The sequence below is a fragment of the Mustelus asterias genome, chromosome 14, assembly GCF_964213995.1.
Source record: "Mustelus asterias chromosome 14, sMusAst1.hap1.1, whole genome shotgun sequence".
In the NCBI taxonomy this organism is placed as follows: domain Eukaryota; kingdom Metazoa; phylum Chordata; class Chondrichthyes; order Carcharhiniformes; family Triakidae; genus Mustelus; species Mustelus asterias.
This window is the reverse complement of record NC_135814.1, coordinates 52,986,627-53,005,618: the sequence shown is the minus strand read 5'-3', so window position 1 is coordinate 53,005,618 and position 18,992 is coordinate 52,986,627. Positions and strand designations below refer to the sequence as shown.

Sequence of the window (18,992 nt, the reverse complement as noted above, 5' to 3'; positions counted from 1 at the left end):
CCTGTTCCTCCCTTAGCCATGTTTCCGTAGTTGCTACAATATCCCAGTCCCACGTACCCATCAATGCCCTGAGTTCATCTGCCTTGCCCGTCAGGCCTCTTGCATTGAAGTAGATGCAGTTTAATCTGGACTTCCCTTGCTCCCTGTCTTGCTTTTGCCTGATCTGTCTGGTACTAGGATTACTGACCACTGCCTTTACTAATTAATGTGCTCTTTTTAACTTCTGTGCTGTCCTCAAACTTCTCTTTTGTCTCCCTACTGCTTTGGATCCCACCCCCCTGCCAAAGTAGTTTAAACCCTCCCGAGTGGCTCTAGTAAATCTCCCCGCCAGGATGTTAGTCCCCCTCCAGTTCAAATGTAACCCATCCCTTTTGAACAGATCAGCCCTTCCCCAGAAAAGATCCCAATGATCCAAAAATCTAAATCCCTGCCCCCTACACCAGCTCTCAAGCCAGACATTCATCTGCCTAATCCTCCTATTCCTACTCTCAGTAGCATGTGGCACCGGTAGTAGTCCTGAAATTACTACCTTCGAGGTCCTGCACGTTAGCCTTCTGCCTAACTCTATATTCACATTTCAGGACCTCATCCCTTTTCCTGCCTATGTCGTTGGTACCAATATGTACAATGACCTCTGGCTGCTCACCCTCCCCCTGAAGAATGTCCTGCAATCGCTCAGACATCCTTGACCCTGGCACCAGGGAGGCAACACGCCATCCTGGAGTCTCTATTTCAGCCACAGAAACGCCTGTCTGTGCCTCTAACTAGTGAGTCCCCTATTACTACTGCTCGCTTGCTCTTTGCCCGACCCTGTCCCACAGCAGAACCAGCTGTGGTGTCACAGGCCTGGCTACTGCTGGTATCTCCCCCTGACAGGCTATCCCCCTCAACAGCATCCAAAGTGGTATACCTGTTTGAAAGGGGAATAGACACAGGAGACTCCTGCATTACCTGCCTGCCTCTCCTGGCGGTCACCCATCTACCTGTCTGAACATGCGGTGTGACAATCTCCCTGTAACTAGTGTCTATCACACACACTACCTCCTGTATGCTCCGCAGTGTATCCACCTGCCGCTCCAACCAAACAATGCGGTTTGTGAGGAGCTGCAACTGGACACACTTCCTGCAGACAAAATTGTCAGGGAGACTTGATTGCTCCCTAATTGCCCACATCTGGCAGGAGGAGCATGTCACTGCCCTAGCTGCCATATTGTCCTTATACAGGTAAAATAATTGCAACTCTCCTCTCCCTTGCTTGTGGTCCTCCTGCCGACTTTGTTTTTGGTTAGACGAGGAGGGAGGGAGGGAGGGAAAGAAAGGGGGTTTAACTGTTCCCTCACAGCAGCTCCTCCACAAACCATCTTCTGGTCACAGGACTGCACTTATGCAAATGTGACCTGCAACTGCTAATCACCTTCGCCGGTAAGTTAATTTTTTACTCAGAGACGCTCTGCTCCGCCCTCTGACCGCTCCCTGCAGACTAGGCCGCGGATCCCCGAGGTAAGTTAGTTTTATACTCACTGAGACGCTCTGTTCCGCAGATGTGGTGCCAATCAAGTGCGAAGGAATATTCCCCACTTGCCTGGATGGTGTCAAGCTTTTTGAGTGTTGTTGGAGCTGCACCCATCCAGGCAAGTGGGGAGTATTCCTTCACACTCCTGACTTGTGTCTTGTAGATGGTGGATAGGCTCTGGGGAGTCAGGAAGTGAGTTACTCGCCACAGTATTCCTAGCCTCTGACCTGATCTTGTAGCCACTGTTTATATGGTGAGTCCAGTTGAGTTTCTGGTCAATGGTAACTCCAAGGATGTTGATAGTGGGGGATTCAGTGATGGTAACACCACTGAATGTCAAGGAGTGGTGTTGAGTGTCTCTTATTGGTGATGGTCATTGCCTGGCATTTGTGTGGTGTGAATGCTACTTGCCACTTGTCAGCCCAAGCCTGGATATTGTCCAGATCTTGTTGCATTTGAACATGGGCTGCTTCAGTATCTGAGGAGTCGCGAATGGTACTGAACATTGTGCAATCATTGGCGAACATCCCCCCACTTCTGACCTTGTGATGGAGGGAAGGTCATTGATGAAGCAGCTGAAGATTGGGCCTAGGGCACTACCCTGAGGGAGTCCTGCTGAGATGACTGACCCTCCACAACCATCTTCCTATGTGCCAGGTATGACTCCAACCAGCAGAGTTTGCCCCTTGATACCCATTGATTCCAGTTTCGCTAGGGCTCCTTGATGCCACACTCGGTTGAATGTGGCCTTGATGTCAAGGGCTATCGCTCTCACCTCACCTCTGGAATTCAACTCTTTTGTCCAAGGCTGTATTGAGTGACCTTGGTGAAACCCAAACTGGGCATCACTGAGCAGGTGCTGCTTGATAGCACTGTTGGTGACCCCTTCCATCACTTTACTGATGATCGAGAGTAGACTCATTGGGTGGTAATTGGCCGGGTTGGATTTGTCCTCCTTTGTGTACGGGACACACCTGGGCAATTTTCCACATTGTTGGGTAGATGCCAGTGTTGTAACTGTACTGGAAGAGCTTGGCTAGGGGAGCGGCAAGTTCTGGAGCACAATTCTTCAGTACTATTGTCGGAATGTTATCAGGACCCATTGCCTTTGCAGTATCCAGTGCCTCCAGCCGTTTCTTGATATCGTGTGGAGTGAACTGAATTGGCTGGGGACCACTGGCTTGATGGTAATGGCTGAGTGGGGGATATGCCGGGCCATGAGGTTGCAGATTGTGCTGGAGTACAATTCCGCTGCTGTTGATGGCCCACAGCACCTCATGGATGCCCAGTCTTGAGTTGCTAGATCGGTTCAAAGTCTGTCCCATTTAGCAGTGATAGTGCCACACAACACGACGGAGGTTATTCTCAATGTGAAGGTGGGACTTTGTCTCCACAAGGACTGTGCGGTGGTCACTTGTACCGATACTGTCACGGACAGATGCATCTGCAGCCAGCAGATTGGTAAGGATGAGGTCAAGTAGGTTATTTCCTCTTGTTGGTTCTTTCACCACCTGCTGCAGACCCACTCTAGCAGTTCTATCCTTTAGGACCCAACCAGCTCGATCAATAGTGCTGCTGCCAAGACACTCTTGGTGGTGGACATTGAAATCCTCCATCCAGAGTACATTTTACGCCCTTGCCCTTTCCAGTGGGCATGATTCCGGTGTATGGGCCTGATGATGATATGCTAATATATTCAAATGAGGTTCCCCACATTCAACGATGGGAAATGCAGACCACCACTAATGGGGCAGGGGATGATCGCAGCAAATATGACATTGGGTTTCTCCTAGACATTTTTTGTTCCTGTCACTGAAACTGCCCCACGCGAACAAGAGCAGAAAATCCCAGCCGGAGTGTTCATTATAATCTGCATTGCAACTCTGGCTGAGTTTCTTTCAGCAACAACAACTTACATTAAAGGGGCTACATAAATATAATAAAATGCCCCACGTTTCTCCGGAGAAGCGTTATGGAGCAAAATTGAACAACGAACAATATAAGGAGATATTAGGACAGGTGACCAAAAAACCTGGTTTAAAAAGGTAAGTTTTAAGAGGCATCTTATCTAGGAACGAGGTAGAGAAACAGAGCTTTAGAACCTTGGCGCCTGAAGGCATAACCACTAATGGTGGAATAATTATACCAAGTATCTTGTTTCTTGACCCAAGTCGTCCTCGGTCTGTTGTTTGAGCCTTTTCCTGCTTGTTTCATGGCAATGTCCCTTGCAGGATAAAGTAAAGTCCAGAAGGCAATAAATAATATTAGATATTTTAGCAAAACTTCAGTGTATTCCTTCTGATTGGGTAAATGAATACCTGGAAGAGGGTAGTGGAAGACTATTGGCAAAATGAGGATGAACTGAACCGAGGGCATCCAGAACCTGCAAGCCATGGAAGTTAATGAAAGAGCCACAACACCTTCAATTGTGATGCCTTTGAAAAGTGAGACTTATAACACATAATTAACTCTGTGGGTTGGTCGGGTGATTTGTTGCACTCCGACATCAAATTTCACCACCTGTGTTAAATACAAAAATCTGTTATTTGTAAGTGTGTTCCACCACGTAAAATTGTTTGCTGTACACACGGGGATGTTTAAAGTTCAGTTGCTATTTTAAAATCCATCAAACATTAAGTATTCTGAAGAGGAAATAAGTTGAAATTGTTTAATCTTTCCAAAGTTCTTTATTTATTTGAAGTTTCTGCACATTGTACATAGTACCAAACTTGACTGAGTTTGGTTCAAACCGGACTATTGAACGGGATGCTAATTCTAGAGTGATATTATAGGGCTGCTGCATTGTGTGAAGTGCCATCCTTTAAATTAGGTCTCGAAAGGAAGCTCCAACTGTCTACGGCATACAGAAGGTCATAAGACATAATTTGACTGAACAGATTATTCTGGTGCCCTGGCCAATCTTTCTCCGTAAGAAGTCTCACAACACCAGGTTAAAGTCCACCAGGTTTATTTGGTAGCACAAGCCACAAGCTTTCGGAGCACTGCCCCTTCATCAGGTGAGTGGGAGTTGTGTTCACAAACAGGGCATATATAGACAGGAACTCAATTTACAAGATAATGGTTGGAATGCGAGTCTTTACAGGTAATCAAGTCTTAAAGGTACAGATAATGTGAATGGAGAGAAGGTTAAGCGCAGGTTAAAGAGGTGTGTATTATCTCCAGCCAGGACAGTTAGTGAGATTTTGCAAGCCCAGGCAAGTCGTGGGGGTTACAGATAGTGTGACATGAATCCAAGATCCCGGTTGAGGCCGTCCTCGTGTGCGGAACTTGGCTATCAAGTCCTGGCTGGAGATAATACACATCTCTTTAACCTGTGCTTAACCCTCTCTCCACTCACATTGTCTGTACCTTTAAGACTTGATTACCTGTAAAGACTCACATTCCAACTATTATCTTGTAAATTGAGTTTGTGTCCATATGTGCCCTGTTTGTGAACACAACTCCCACTCACCTGATGAAGGGGCAGTGCTCTGAAAACTTGTGGCTTGTGCTACCAAATAAACCTGTTGAGCTTTAACCTGGTGTTGTGAGACTTCTTACTGTGCTTACTCCAGTCCAAAGCCGGCATCTCCACATCATTGCAACCTTTCTCCCTCATAGATCAGCACCAAAGAGACTTCATCTGGTAACTTATACAGTTGCTGCTTGAGGGACCTTTGCAAATTGGCTCCAACATTTGCCAATATTTCATTGATCAGGGTGTAACTTGTGAAGTCTTAATTAAGATGCTATATAAATGTACATTCTCTCTCTTGTAGATAACCACTCAGCACAGCAACTCAATGCCAGAACCTCCCATGAATGTGTGCACACTGGAGATCTCGACTCCTTGTGTCTCCCATAAATTCCTGGGTTCTGTACAAGCAGATATTCCTGTGCTACTGGAACTTGATGGGGCAACATTTGGACATATCGTTCCCCTGAAGGGAAACCTATTGATTTATAAAGCTGTGCAAAATCCTCAAACGTTGCCATCTGTTGTAGGTAAGAAATGCAGCTATATGTTCTCATCATTTAGAATCTTTATTGCCTTTTTTGACTTTTTAGCATTAGTGTTTGTTTAATTGTTTTGATTACTTCCTCTTGATACGGTTAAATATAAAAATAAAGTTTAAATTTAAACCAATTGATGGTAGATATCTTTGCACCGTGTATATGCCTTGCCCAATCTTAATTTTACTATTTCAGGTTTTAGTCAATTTGTATTTTATATTGGTACTTTAAGCTAAATCTGGAGCCTTTTCTAAATTCTAGGCTTCAAAATACCTACCTAAGTAAATTAGATAGATTTGCAATGGGTAAATGCAAGTGTAGTGCTTTGCTGTGTCTAAAGCCTCTAGGTTTAGTCCCTGGTCTGTATTAATTTGGCATACCACGACAAGAACAGCATTTAGTCTCATTCCTACATAGATTGTGGAATTATCATTCCTAATCACTATCCATTAAGCCCTGAGGAAACTACATGAATGAACTAGTTTGATCCCTGCTGTTACATTTCCTATAGTTTAATAGCATGTCCTTGCATATTTTATAAGGAAATTACTTTTGTTTGTGACATAGTTATGAAATGATAACATGAACATTTGCTCCATTAAGGTTCTGCCCAAAGTCTAATTCTCCTTTAAATAGAAGCAAAGGTTACTGAATATATTTGGCAGTCAAGCAACATCTGTGGAGAGAGAAACAGAGTTGATTTGTGCTTCCATCCATTCTGACAAAAGTCATCGACCTGAACCCAGTTTCTCTCTTGTTAGATGCTATCTGACCTGAGTATTATTTCAGAATCCTGTGGATGCTGGAAATTTGCTTTTCCATTATTCTCTTTGGAGTTGTAAGTAGAGTATGTTGGGGGTTGAGTTGGTATCAGGATGACATGCTTGGTGGTAGGAGAGTTGAACAGAGACTGCCATGTCATCTTGGTTCTGGAACTCTCTTGCATAAACAATTTGTAACTTTTTAGCATGTTGTTCCAGGGCTGCTTTAAGATTCATAATTGGTAATACATAATACCCCTCTTGAAAGCCAGAGCTTTTTCCCTATTTCACTACCTGATCTGAATTGTCCTTCTAACCAGTCCAGTTAGCAGATATTCTAAGAGGTCCATGGGCAGATCTATTGATGCTCCCCTGTGGCCATCATAATACCCTTCCCCCTTCAAGACCATTTCTCCTCCCGGTGGGGTCTTTTCTGCCATTTGGTGATTGGCTTGGGTCAGCTGGAGGCAAGAATGGATCAGGAGGCGTGAAGCAGATTTTTTTTGTGCTCTGTGCTGATTGGTATTCGTTCAAAATGTTTAAAGATCCAATTAAAAGAACAGTTTAAATGACCAACTCTGAATAATCTTGCCGTTATGCTACAGCTGGTGAGTGCTTCAGGTGAATATAAAAATGCTGCCTTTTTTTAATTCAGGTGTGCTTGCTTCAGCTGGAATTCAGATCGAGTCGTACAGTGTCTCAGCTGTTTTGGATGGAGAACAGTGGAGTATTATGAGCATTGCTTCATTATTAGTAGATCTGAATCCTCTCGGACCATATGTGAAAATGGTGACACAGCTGGCAATATGAATAACCATGTTCCATTCTTAAAAACCTGCAGCGTAATTTAGAAGCAGGTTCGATCAAAAAGTGGTGGATAATTTGAATTTACTGTAAGGAAAAACAGGATTGTACTTCAACCGTGATGCCTTTTCTTACAATTTTTTCTTACAATTTTTCAAAAGAATGATTGTCATTATCTTGTTTATCAAATCTAGTGCAGTTGAGATAAGCTAACATTAACAGAAGCCATTGTATAAAATATACATTGTCTATTTGCCAACTTGTCTGTTTTTCAGCTCCATCATTAACTAAGTTTTCTTTTGTAAAATCTTTCATTGGTGCAGTAATCAGTATCATTCCAAAGCTGTTGGACTGCTGAAGCTCTTCAATTCTAATTACCATTGCTCACACTTGCTACTATCGCAACCTTTAAGCAAATCATTTTTCTGCCTTGCCAACTGAATCATTTCTGGAGGAGGGGACAGGCAGTCATCAGCTTGAATATAACCAATTCTAATTTTGTGAAGGCATTAAATAAATTTGTTTAATGTAATGAATCACTAGTCATTTGTTACATTTCACACTTTTTTTTCCAGTGCTTTACATGGCACAAGACAGCTTCTGTGGATGGGCCTGCACTTCCTATTGTTCAACATTTCAGGAGACAATAATGTGAAGGTGAAAAAGACTTGTGGGGTGGCACGGTGGTTAGCACCGCTACCTCACAGCCAGGGGACCCGGGTTTGATTCCCGGCTTGGGTGACTGTCTGTGTGAAGTTTTCCTCCCACAGTCCAGAGACGTGCAGGTTAGGTGGATTGGCTATGCTAAATTGCCCCTTAGTGTCAGGGGGAGTAGCTAGGGTAATACATGGGCTTACAGGGATAGGGCCTGGGTGGGATTGTGGTCGGTGCTGAATGGTCTCCTGCACAGTAGGGATGCTATGATTATCAGACACAAAAGGTAGTGAGTCATAAGGTTATGGATTAAAGCACCATTCAGAATTTCAGCACAGTCTTGGTTTGTGACTGGAGGTGGTGGAGGATAAGATATAAAAGATCACATAGTGCAAGAGTCTTAGCCAACGTGCATCCATAAGCCAACACCACTTCACAGTTAATCGTTCATTTACTTTTTGCTGTTTGTGAGAGCTTGGTGTTTGAAAATTGACTGTTGCATTTTCCAACAATAATCGCACTTAAGTTGATAATTGACTGTAAAGTGTTCTGCATCTGAGGAGTTGTGAAACGTACTAAATGTTGTGCAGTCATTAGCGAACATCCCCACCTTATGATCAAATGAAAGTTATTAGTGAAGCAGCTGAAGACGATTGGTCCTGGGACGCAATCTTGCAATAATATCCAGAGGCTGAGATTATTTACTTCCAACAGCCACAATCGACTTCCTTTGTGCTAGGTATGACTCCAACCAGTAGAGAGCTTTTCCCGATTCCCATTTGCTTCAGTTTTGTTAGGACTTCCTGATGCCATACTGGTCAAATGATGCCTTGATGCCAAGGGCAGTGTGTCTCTTGCTTCTTGTTCAGCTCTTTTGCTGATATTTGGACCAAGACTAATGAGGTGAGCACAGTAAGAAGTCTCATAACATCAGGTTCAAGTCCGACAGGTTTATTTGGCATCACGAGCTTTCGGAGCACTGCTAAATTGTTAGATGAAGTGTAATCCAGTCTCTCCTGAGAAAGGAGCAGCGCTCCCATCTCAGTCCAACGCCAGCATCTCCACATCGTAATGAGGTGAGGAGATGAGTGGCCCTGGCGGAAACCAAACTGAGCATTGGGGGGCAGGTTTGCTGTGTAAGTGTGACTGGATAGCACTGTCGACACATTTGTGCACAAAGTACAGAGGAGAAGATTGTAGGTGAAGGAGGACAAATAGGCTCATGATTCGTGTTTGGAGGAAGAAGATGTGGCACCCATTACTAGACCAGATAATTGTTGCCTGGATTGCCCCGATAATGCTGAAGATTTATTTAGAATGAAACACACAAATTAAACCTTGTAGTCATTTCCACCACTGAATCCTCCTTCAACCACTTGTGCACACGTTGCACATCTGCCGAATTAGTTCTGTGCTAATGTTTCTCATGAAACCAGTTTGAAAGGACAAGTTAGCTTTCATTGCGCAATAACAACAGGATGTGGAAGTGGCATTATCATAGAATCCTACAGTGCGGAAAGAGGCCATTTCGGCCCATCGAGTAGATTAGACTAGAATTTCGATTAATCATTAAGATTTGTGGCAATGTAAAAAAAGGAAATGTAACATTGAGTCAACTACCCATGTGCATACACTTGATGCATCACAATTTTTCAACTTAAGCTTCCGACCATTTGTACATTCTATTTGGCTTCAGTAGAAGTTGAGGCTGCCCTAGTACTACAGTGTTATGTTTTTGACCTATCCCCAGATTACTAGGATTTCTAACATGTTGCATCAGAGGAGTTGCTGTGGTTCTCTGGAGCACAGACTCCCACAGAATGGATAGCATTTTCCCTCCTACCACTGCCACTCTGCTAGTGTCTCTGCTGTTGCCCATCAGGCAGTCTGTCCTGCGACCCATAGTGCAAAGGTGCAGCCGGAAGCTGAACCACCTTACGGCCAGAGTTGCTCAAGGCCATCTGCAGTTTCCCCCACTGAAAGTAATCAGTGTAGCCCTAAGACAGGCCCAAAGCATACTGAAGACGGGCACTAAAGGACTGCACGAGGGTGATTAGTTGATGTTTGAAGTGGCACAGTGGTTAGCACTGCTGCATTTTCAATTATGGCCTTGGGTGACTGTGCGGAATTTGCATTCTCCCCGTGTCTGTATGGGTTTCCTCCAGGTTCTCCAGTTTTCCCCATACTCCAAAGATGTGCAGGTTAAGTTGATCGGCCATGCTGAAATTGCCTCAGAGTGTTCAAGAATGTGTAGGTCCAGGAATTGGCAGAGTAATGCATGGGGTTATGGGGATGGCCTGGTAAGATGCTCTTGCCAGAGAGACGGTGCAACAATGATGGGCCGAATGACCACCTTCTGCACTGTAGGGATTCTATGATTTATAAGCAATATGGCACTGTATGATTTACAAATTTGTTTTGGAATATTTATTTTGTGATGGCTTTTAGATTAGCATTGCGGCTAAGCAAATGCTGAGATGGTCAATACAGAGGGAAGGTGAGGTGTAGGACAGTTGGTGAATCGGGAATTGGAGTTGCATTTACTGGTATCGCAGTTGGATGAGTCAACCATGGACAGTCAGAAATGCGCCTAGGAAAGAGATGTACAAGAAACAAGTGGTGGTCTCAAGAACCACTACCCATGTTGCAGGCCGGGGCTTTGACCTCCAGGAGCCATGCTTCCATGGGCTTGAGGTTGTCATCAGGTGGTGGGAGATATCTGTGGCCTCTTTACGAGGACCTGTCCCCATTTGGTAGACAGGAATTAGCAGCAGCTGTCAAAGTGACCGCCCCCCGCCAGTAATTCACTCCCAGTAATTCACTTCCAGGATTCTTCCAGAGGTGCTAATAGTGGCATATCCAAGATCTTTCAAATCTGTTGTACATAAATCTATAAGACACAGATGGCTTGTTACCAGGGCTGACAATTATGTACATTTCCTTGTATAGACGAGACCCAGAAGAAGGGAAACACAGATTCATGCCTCTTGTCTGAGCTTCCTATTTCTGAGTGGGCTGCAGATGTATCATTTGCCTCCTGGACATCCTGCTCTACTGTATGTGAGCTGTCCTTTCATTTACACTCCCATCGCCAATCATGTCCCTTTTTCATTTTGCGCTGTTTTGTAAGGGTAAGACAAGCATTGCTTGTCCACTATCAATTTAGGTGCTGCTCCCTTTGGTTACTCACCACCTGATCTTGCAATTTTGAGGAAAGTGAATAATGTGTTTGATGTGGCTGCATGGTTGAATATCTGGCTGTATGTATAAGCTGGAAGATGTAGGTATGAGGCAATGTGTGAGGGTGGGATGAATCTAAGAATTTTAGATATGAGTGGGGATTGATAGCATGTGAGTGGTAGGGTAAGTGGTGCATTGAGCAGTATGTGAGCCTCATAGTACGTTTGGTAGAATATGGTATTTGAAGATGCATTCATTGACCTTGACATTTGAGGACACAACTTTGTGTGGCATTGCATCCACGTCCTTGGGTCTAGTTGCCTAACATGACCGTCACAGATATCTGGCTCCACTGTCTTTGCAATTTTTTACTTGCAGGCATCCTGGTCTCCTGTGAATAGAACACATCTCTCCTCCTCTCCACCTCCGATGCAGAACCGGAAAGTCTGCCATGTTGTGCCATTATTGAACGCTAAACTCAAATCCTTAAGCACTTGCTGCAACCTCAACGTACCTCCCCTTTAAAAGGTGCAGAACAGTAAAAATGAAACCCTGTAAAAATCCAAATATCACAGCCACTGAAGAAATGTGAGGTGATGTTCATTTGCAGGTTCTGACTCCTTCGCTTGATCCTGTTCACACACATTTTGAGCATTCCAGCAAGTCAGTGATCCACAGAATGGATATATCTGTGCTGCTGCTGCAGGAGTGGGTGATGCAGCCTCATGTTTACATTGTGTTTGTATTTATTGCTTGTCTCCGGGTAAACGTACTGCCATGGCAACAGAGTACCTTGGTAAAACAAAGGCATGCTTGTACTTTTAGGAAGTGCATGAATATTTGCCATTGTGCAGTGTATTTTTTATTCGTATTGTTCAACCAGGTTGATAGTGAAGTGCTTCATAATGATTCTAGACCATGTTTTTCAACCTTACCATTTCAAATGCTGTTGGAGATGGAATGTTTGGACCATATTTTTTATCTGGACAGACAAAAATTTTAAAGGATGAAGTTAAATAACAATTCTGTGGCAAATGTGCCACATAAAGTGCTAATGATCAACATGGACCAGGAAAGTCAAAGGGCGGGATTTTCCGGCTGCTCCAATGGCACCATGGTGGCACAGTGGTTAGCATTGCTGCCTCTCAGCGCCAGGGACCAGGGTTCAATTCTGGGCTTGGATCACAGTCTGCATGTTCTCCCCGTGTCTGCGTGGGTTTCCTTTGGGTGCTCCGGTTTCCTACCACAGTCCAAAGATGTGCGAGTTAGATGGATTGGCCATGCGAAATTGTCCATTTGTGTCAAGGTGATCAGCAGGGTAAGTATATGGGGTTGCAGGGATAGGGCATGGGTGGAATCATTGGTGCAGGCTTGATGGGCCGAATGGCGGCCTCCTGCGAAGTAAGGATTCCATGAATTCTATGACCCTGCTGTGGGTTTCCTGTGGCAGATTGCGCAAACAACAGGAGACCCTTTTGACAATAGTAGGACAGGAAGATCCCGCCGCAAGCCAATGGTGGGCCAACTCTGCAAAACACACAGGCGTTTGGAAAATCCCACCCCTTTGCTGGTTGGGTTTCTGCGGCGTATGTTGGTCTCAAAACAAAAAGAGCTATGAAGGTGTAACAAAGCCTCCTTCTGGTCTTCTATACTTGATTGCCATGAGGTATTTTGGCAATTGCAGTTCTAATGTTGGTTGAGACCAGGATTGGGTTCAGTGGGGTGATCCCACTGTCAAATAATTTAATGATATTTGAGCCAAGATGTCTTCTTCGGGTGAGCCAGCATAAAGTCGGTGCTAACTTTGTCCCCACCCTTTGTTTGGGGTGACTTTGTTCCCACCCTTCTGACGATGATCCTGGTGAATATCCATGGATCACAATTCTGTTCATTTTTGGGGGCATTAGCAGTGGTATTGTATTTCCACCTGTGCTAAGGGGGATGTGGAGGAAAATTACTGCTCCTGCTGGACTCTGGTATCTGCAACAACTTAATGGGGTGCTGTATTCCATATTTCTGGGTCCCATCCATTACTGCAGTAGTTTCATGAAACCAGACAGTTCTTCCATATTGCACCACTTTACAACTGAGGTGACTCAATAAAGGCAGATGTAATGAGACTAGGTATGTCACTATTGAATTTTGGAATTCCAAGATCACAAAAGGGATTTGGAAAAATCATTAGAAGGACAATAATTTGCAACAAAGTGATTCCCTATATACAAATGCATGTTCCAGCAGCTCTGGTTCATCAAATCATTGTTTATAAATGAAGTCAAGTCTTTATATGTATGCAAGAAATGATGCTATACCAGTACATATGGACTATTCTCTTTTTTTCCTGTAGAGTTTGCTGGACATTTGAGCTGGGATTTTTCACTCGCGTTCCAATGTGTCCCCAGCTCTGATCTACTGTAATAAAGTTCTTACAACACGTTTCAGCCAGATAGTGGACCTGACACATGTCGGGCAGGTCAGGTCACCTGGAAACTTTGCATAATTGAGGCTTAATAATTAAGTAAATAAGATCTAGCTATTAAGATCAGCAAGGCTTCCATGTCTCCAGATACACTGTGCAGTTTGGGTTTCAGTTGTCCTGTTCTTGCCTGTCTTGTAAACAAGGGGGCCAAATTTCCAACCAAATGATTTGGTGCCAATTGGGTGAATGGGAGAGCAAACTTTTGACGTGTTTCTTTTTTCAGTGCAGAATGTAACCTGGTCCTGTTTTTTAGCAGGCAAGGCAATGCTTCATTATACAAAAATAATTGGAACTTTAAAGTACTCTGGTATTTCCTGGGTTTCTCAGTGAAAAATCTGCTGAAATTGAGCATCCAATTATAACAGATGTGGTAGAGTTACATGGATGGGTTAGCCATTTTGGTGAATGCATTCTTAGAAATTTTCACCAATACCTTTCAAAGTTAATTTTCCTCAATATTCAATTTGCTGTTAAATTGTTTGCTTGTTCTGCATTGTCTGCACGTCAGATTTCACTTCAGACCTCATGTTTATTGCTTCTTCTGGGTTTTATTTTTGTTCCCCTTGTTTGCAGCTGAAATTTAAACTGCTGCAAGTACAATTAAGGAGATGGCTCTCTCTTTTAGTATATCTATCGGTTTATTATATTTGAGGTGAGGAGGAAGGAGAGATATACTGCTAGGCTCTGGCAGACAGAGTAAAGTACATTTACCAAGACATAGGACAAGATTGGCCTTTGCTATCTGCATTTCACCAGCAGTTTGGTGATGGAATTGTATCTCGATTGAGACCAAATTGCACAATGGGAAAAACTATGTCAGTTCCTGTCAAGGTGGCAACTGTCTTGAACTTTTACAAGACAGCATTGTTTCAAGCAGCAAATTTCCACTGAGAAACCCAGGAAATACCAGAACCAAGTACTTTAAAGTTCCAATTATTTTTGTATACTGAAGCTAGAGTACTTAACGCTAAAATGCTGCTCCTACTACCTTCTGTGGAAGTTCACCTCTGTTATCCTGACAGCAGTTTACATCCCACCCCATGCGGACATGAAGACCCCACTGGTCAAAATATACACCACCACAAATAGCCTTGAGATGAAACATTGAGGCCTTGTTCGTTGTGGCTGGGGACTTCAATCAGGCCAAGCTCAAGAGCGTCCTATCAAGGTACCACCACCACATCTCCTGATCCACCAGAGACCCAAACATCTTATACTACTGATACACAAATATCAAAAATGTCTATCGCCCGCTCACACTTTGGTATATCAGACCACAAGGCTGTGCTCCTGCTCCCGGCTTATAAGCAAAGACTGATGGATTCTACCATTTCAAAGAAAGTCGTGCAATGTTGGTCTGAGGAATCAGATGATCTACAGGACTGCTTAGAGTCAGTAGACTGGCCAGTATTTAAAAGCTGTGTGACCAGCCTGAACAATTACGCCACTACTGTAACTGATTTCATTAGTAAGTGTGTAGAAGACTGTGCCAAGGAAACAAATCCACTTGTTTCCCAACCAGAAACCATGGATGAATAGGGATATCCACTGCCTGCTGAAGTCCAGGTGTGAAGTGTTCAAGTCAGGCAACCCTGACCTATACAAAAAAGCCAGATATGACCTACAGAGATCCATCAAAGATGCCAAAAGACAGTACTGGACCAAGCTAGAATCCCAGGCTAGCCACACAGATGCCTGCCGACTATGACAATGGCTGCAAGACGTAACAGGCTACAAGATGAAGGCAGGTAAAATCGCTGGCTCCAATGCGCCCCTCCCCGATGAGCTCAACGCATGCTATGCCCATTTTGAACAAGTGAGAGCACGCCCTCCATCCCGGAAGCCTCAGACGAACCTGTATCCCAGGTCACCATTGCTGATGTCACAGCAGCCTTCTCAAAAATCAACCCATGGAAAGCAATTGGCCCAGATGGGATAAACACAGTAAGAAGTCTCAACACCAGGTTAAAGTCCAACATGCTTATTTGGTAGCACAAGCCACTAGCTTTCGGAGCGCTGCCCCTTCATCAAGTGAGTGGGAGTTCTGTTCTCAAACAGGGCATAAAAAGACACACACTCAATTTACAAGATAATGGATGGAATGCAAGTCTTTATAGGTAATCAAGTCTTAAAGGTACAGACAATGTGAGTGGAGAGAGGGTTAAGCACAGGTTAAAGAGATGTGTATTGAGTCCAGCCGGGACAGTTAACATACCGCAAACCAGATGGGGTACCTAGATGAGCACTCAGGTCTTACATGGAGCAGCTGGTAGGAGGTATTTGTAGACATCTTCAACCTCTACACCAACCTGAGGTCCCTACCAGCTTCAAGAAGATGACCATCATCCTGATACCAAAGAAAAGCCAGGTAGCATGCCTTAATGACTATCATCCAGTGGCTCTGACGTGCGTCATTATGAAGTGCTTAGAAAGGTTAGTCACAGCACAAATCAATTACTGCCTCCCAGACTGCCTGGATCCACTGCGGTTCACCTATCGTCGCAACAGGTCCACAGCAGACGCCATCTCCCTGGCCCTTTACTCAACCCTGGAACACCTAGATAACAAAGACACCTATGTCAGACTCCTAATGTCTACAGCTCTGCCTTCAACACCATTATTCCTATGAAACTCCATGGCCTGGGCCTCAGCTCCTCCCTCTGCAACTGGATCCTGAGCTTCCAAACCCACAGACCACAATCAATAAAGATAGGCAACAACACATCCTCCACAATTATCCTCAACACTGATGCCCCACAAGGCTGTGTTCTCAGCCCCCTATTATACTCTTTGTACACCTATGACTGTATGGCCAAATTCCCCTCCAACTGGATTTTCAAGTTTGCTGACGACATCACCGTAGTGGGTTGGATCTCAAACAATGACAAGACACAGTACAAGAATGAGATAGAGAAACTGGTGCGGTGACAGTAATCTCTCCATCAATGTCAACAAAACAAAGGAGATTGTCATTGACTTCAGGAAGTGTAAAGGAGAACATGCCCCTGTCTACATCCATGGGAACAAAGTAGAAAGAGTCGATAGCTTCAAGTTTTTAGGTGTCCAGATCACCAACAACCTGGCCTGGTCCCCCCATGATGACATTATAGTTAAGAAAGCCCACCAACATCTCTACTTTCTCAGAAGGCTAAGGAAATTTGGCATGTCAGCTACGACTCTCTCCAACGTTTACAGATGCACCATATAAAACATTCTTTCTGGTTGTATCACAGCTTGGTATGGCTCCTGCTCTGCCCAAGACTGCAAGGAACTACAAAAGGTAGTGAATGTAGCCCAATCCATCACGCAAACCAGCCTCACATCCATTGTCTCTGTCTACACTTCCCGTTGCCTCGGCAAAGCAGCTAGCATAATTAAGGACCCCACGCACCCCGGACATTCTCTCTTCCACCTTCTTCCGTTGGGGAAAAAGATACAAGTATGAGGTCATGTACCAACTGACTCAAGAACAGCTTCTTCCCTGCTGCCATCAGACTTTGAATGGACCTACCTTGCATTAAGTTGATCTTTCTCCATACCCCAGCTATGACGGTAACACTACATTCTGCACTCTCTCATTTCCTTCTCCATGAACGGTATGCTTTGTCTTTGTAGCACGCAAAAAATAATACTTTTCACTGTGTACTAATACATGTGACAAATCAAACTTTTCTGTTGCCTGGAGTTGAGCATCAAATTTAACTGCCTTTACTTTTCTAAGGCGTACATGCCCTGTGTTCTGGCGGCTTATGTGCAGTGGGGGCTGTGCTCGGACCACCGCCTGGTTTGGGTTAATTTGTTCTGTCCTAACCTTGGATGGGGTCCATATACTTGCACTTTAACAACCTGCTGCTGCAGGACACACTGTTCCTGGACTCGTTCAGTTCCCTTATTTTGGGCTGCCTGGAGAAAGGAGCAGGGAGGCTCCCCTTCCTGAGGCTGTGGTGGAAAGTGGGCAAGACTCCTTGTCCAAATCTTCTGTCAGGGTTTTATGAATGGGTCGACATAAGAGGGGAAATCCAAGATTGAAGAGTTGGAGAAGGAGGTGCTTGACCTGGAGACAGGTCTGGCTCAGTGCTGTGGTTGGTGTCTGACAAGTGTAAGTCAATGTTTGTGAATGGGGTGCCACTCCAGCAGGCTTTCTTCTTGGATAGTTTCATGCTTCTTCGGTGTGACTGGAGCTGCACTCATCCAGGCAAATGGAGAGTATTCCATCATACTTGTGCCTTGTAGATGGTGGACCGGCTTTGGAAAGTCAGGAGGTGAGTTACTCACTGCACGATTCCTAGTCTCTTGGCTATTCTTGTAGCCATAGTGTTTATATAGCTAGTCCAGTTAAGTTTCTGGTTAATGTTAGCCCCTAGGATGTTGATAGTGTGGGATTCAGGAGTGATAGTGCCTTTAAATGTGATGGGGCGATGGTTAGATTCTCTCTTGTTGGAGATGATCATTGCCTGGCACTCGTGTGATGCAAATGTTACCTGTCATTTGCCAACCCAAGCCTGGATATTGTCCAGGTCTTGCTGAATTTGGACATGAACTTCTTCAGTATCTGAAGAGTCCTGAATGGTGCAGGACATGTGTGCAATCATCAGGGAATATCAATTGGGCCAAGGGGCTCCTGTCCTGTATATTATGTAGCTATCACCAAATGCCAAAGATTAATATGCAAATAATCAAGCATGGTCAACTAACTTAATGAGATTGTAGAATTTATTTTTCTTACTGTAAGCCCTCCCTCCCTCCACTTCTACCAAAACCCAACCGTATCACAAGGGCACGTTTGATATTTATTGTCTTTTACCTCTGGTGGATCAGAGCACAACAGTGGAGCTTTATACCTCTGGGAAACTGAGAAGCAGTAGTCAGAAGCCACAGATTCATTCCACCACCCAACTGGTTCAAATTATATTCATAACTGTGATGATCATTATAAGGGTAACACAGCAGAGTACCTGGCCTGGGCGATTGGGACTCAGAGCGGGGAATCACCCTGGTGGGAGGGATTCTCCTAGTGCAAACGTATTTTAGAATTAGCTGCAAAATAGCTCCTGAAAATCACTGTAAATAAATCCCTTTTTAACGAATTAAGTCTCTGAAAGTGCATCATTACAAACAGTTTGTGGAACATAGGCTTGGATCATATTGGCAAACAGAACTACAGCGTGAAACAAAGATAGGTAGATGTTGTCTTTTGGATAACTATTTAACTTTGCTGTGATCCTGTAGGAGTTGCCTTGGTAATGATCGTGAGCATTGCTCCTATGATTTTTCTCCTCAAACATTCATATTATATGAAAATGTTTACTTCAGCAGAACTTCTGAATTTTTTCCCCCAACAGTTATTGAGAGAAATATATTTTGGAATGGAACAAGCCGGATTAGTACAGTACAGGTTTATAAAACGACAATCCATTATTGCAATATGATCTGAGGAACCAGGCATATGGAGAACACACGGGAATAAACGTCTTAGAGAATATGCTAACAGTAAATTCCACAACGCTGTTGCTGAAATCCAACACAAATTCCACTTCATCAGCCTCGACTTCACAAAAAAACATAACGTTATGAAACGAGTAGGATT

The 18,992-nt window shown here is 44.1% G+C and overlaps 1 protein-coding gene across 1 annotated transcript in view; it reads left to right on the top strand.

Annotated features, from left to right (window-relative positions):
• The window catches only part of phgdh (phosphoglycerate dehydrogenase), a 39,363-nt gene extending 31,737 nt beyond the window's left edge, over positions 1–7,626 (top strand). The window contains exons 11-12 of the mRNA XM_078229201.1: positions 5,293–5,518; positions 6,944–7,626. Coding sequence (XP_078085327.1) covers positions 5,293–5,518; positions 6,944–7,098 — 381 coding nt within the window. The 3' untranslated portion in view covers positions 7,099–7,626. The remainder of the gene's footprint in view (positions 1–5,292; positions 5,519–6,943) is intronic.
• The last annotated feature ends 11,366 nt before the right edge of the window (positions 7,627–18,992 follow it).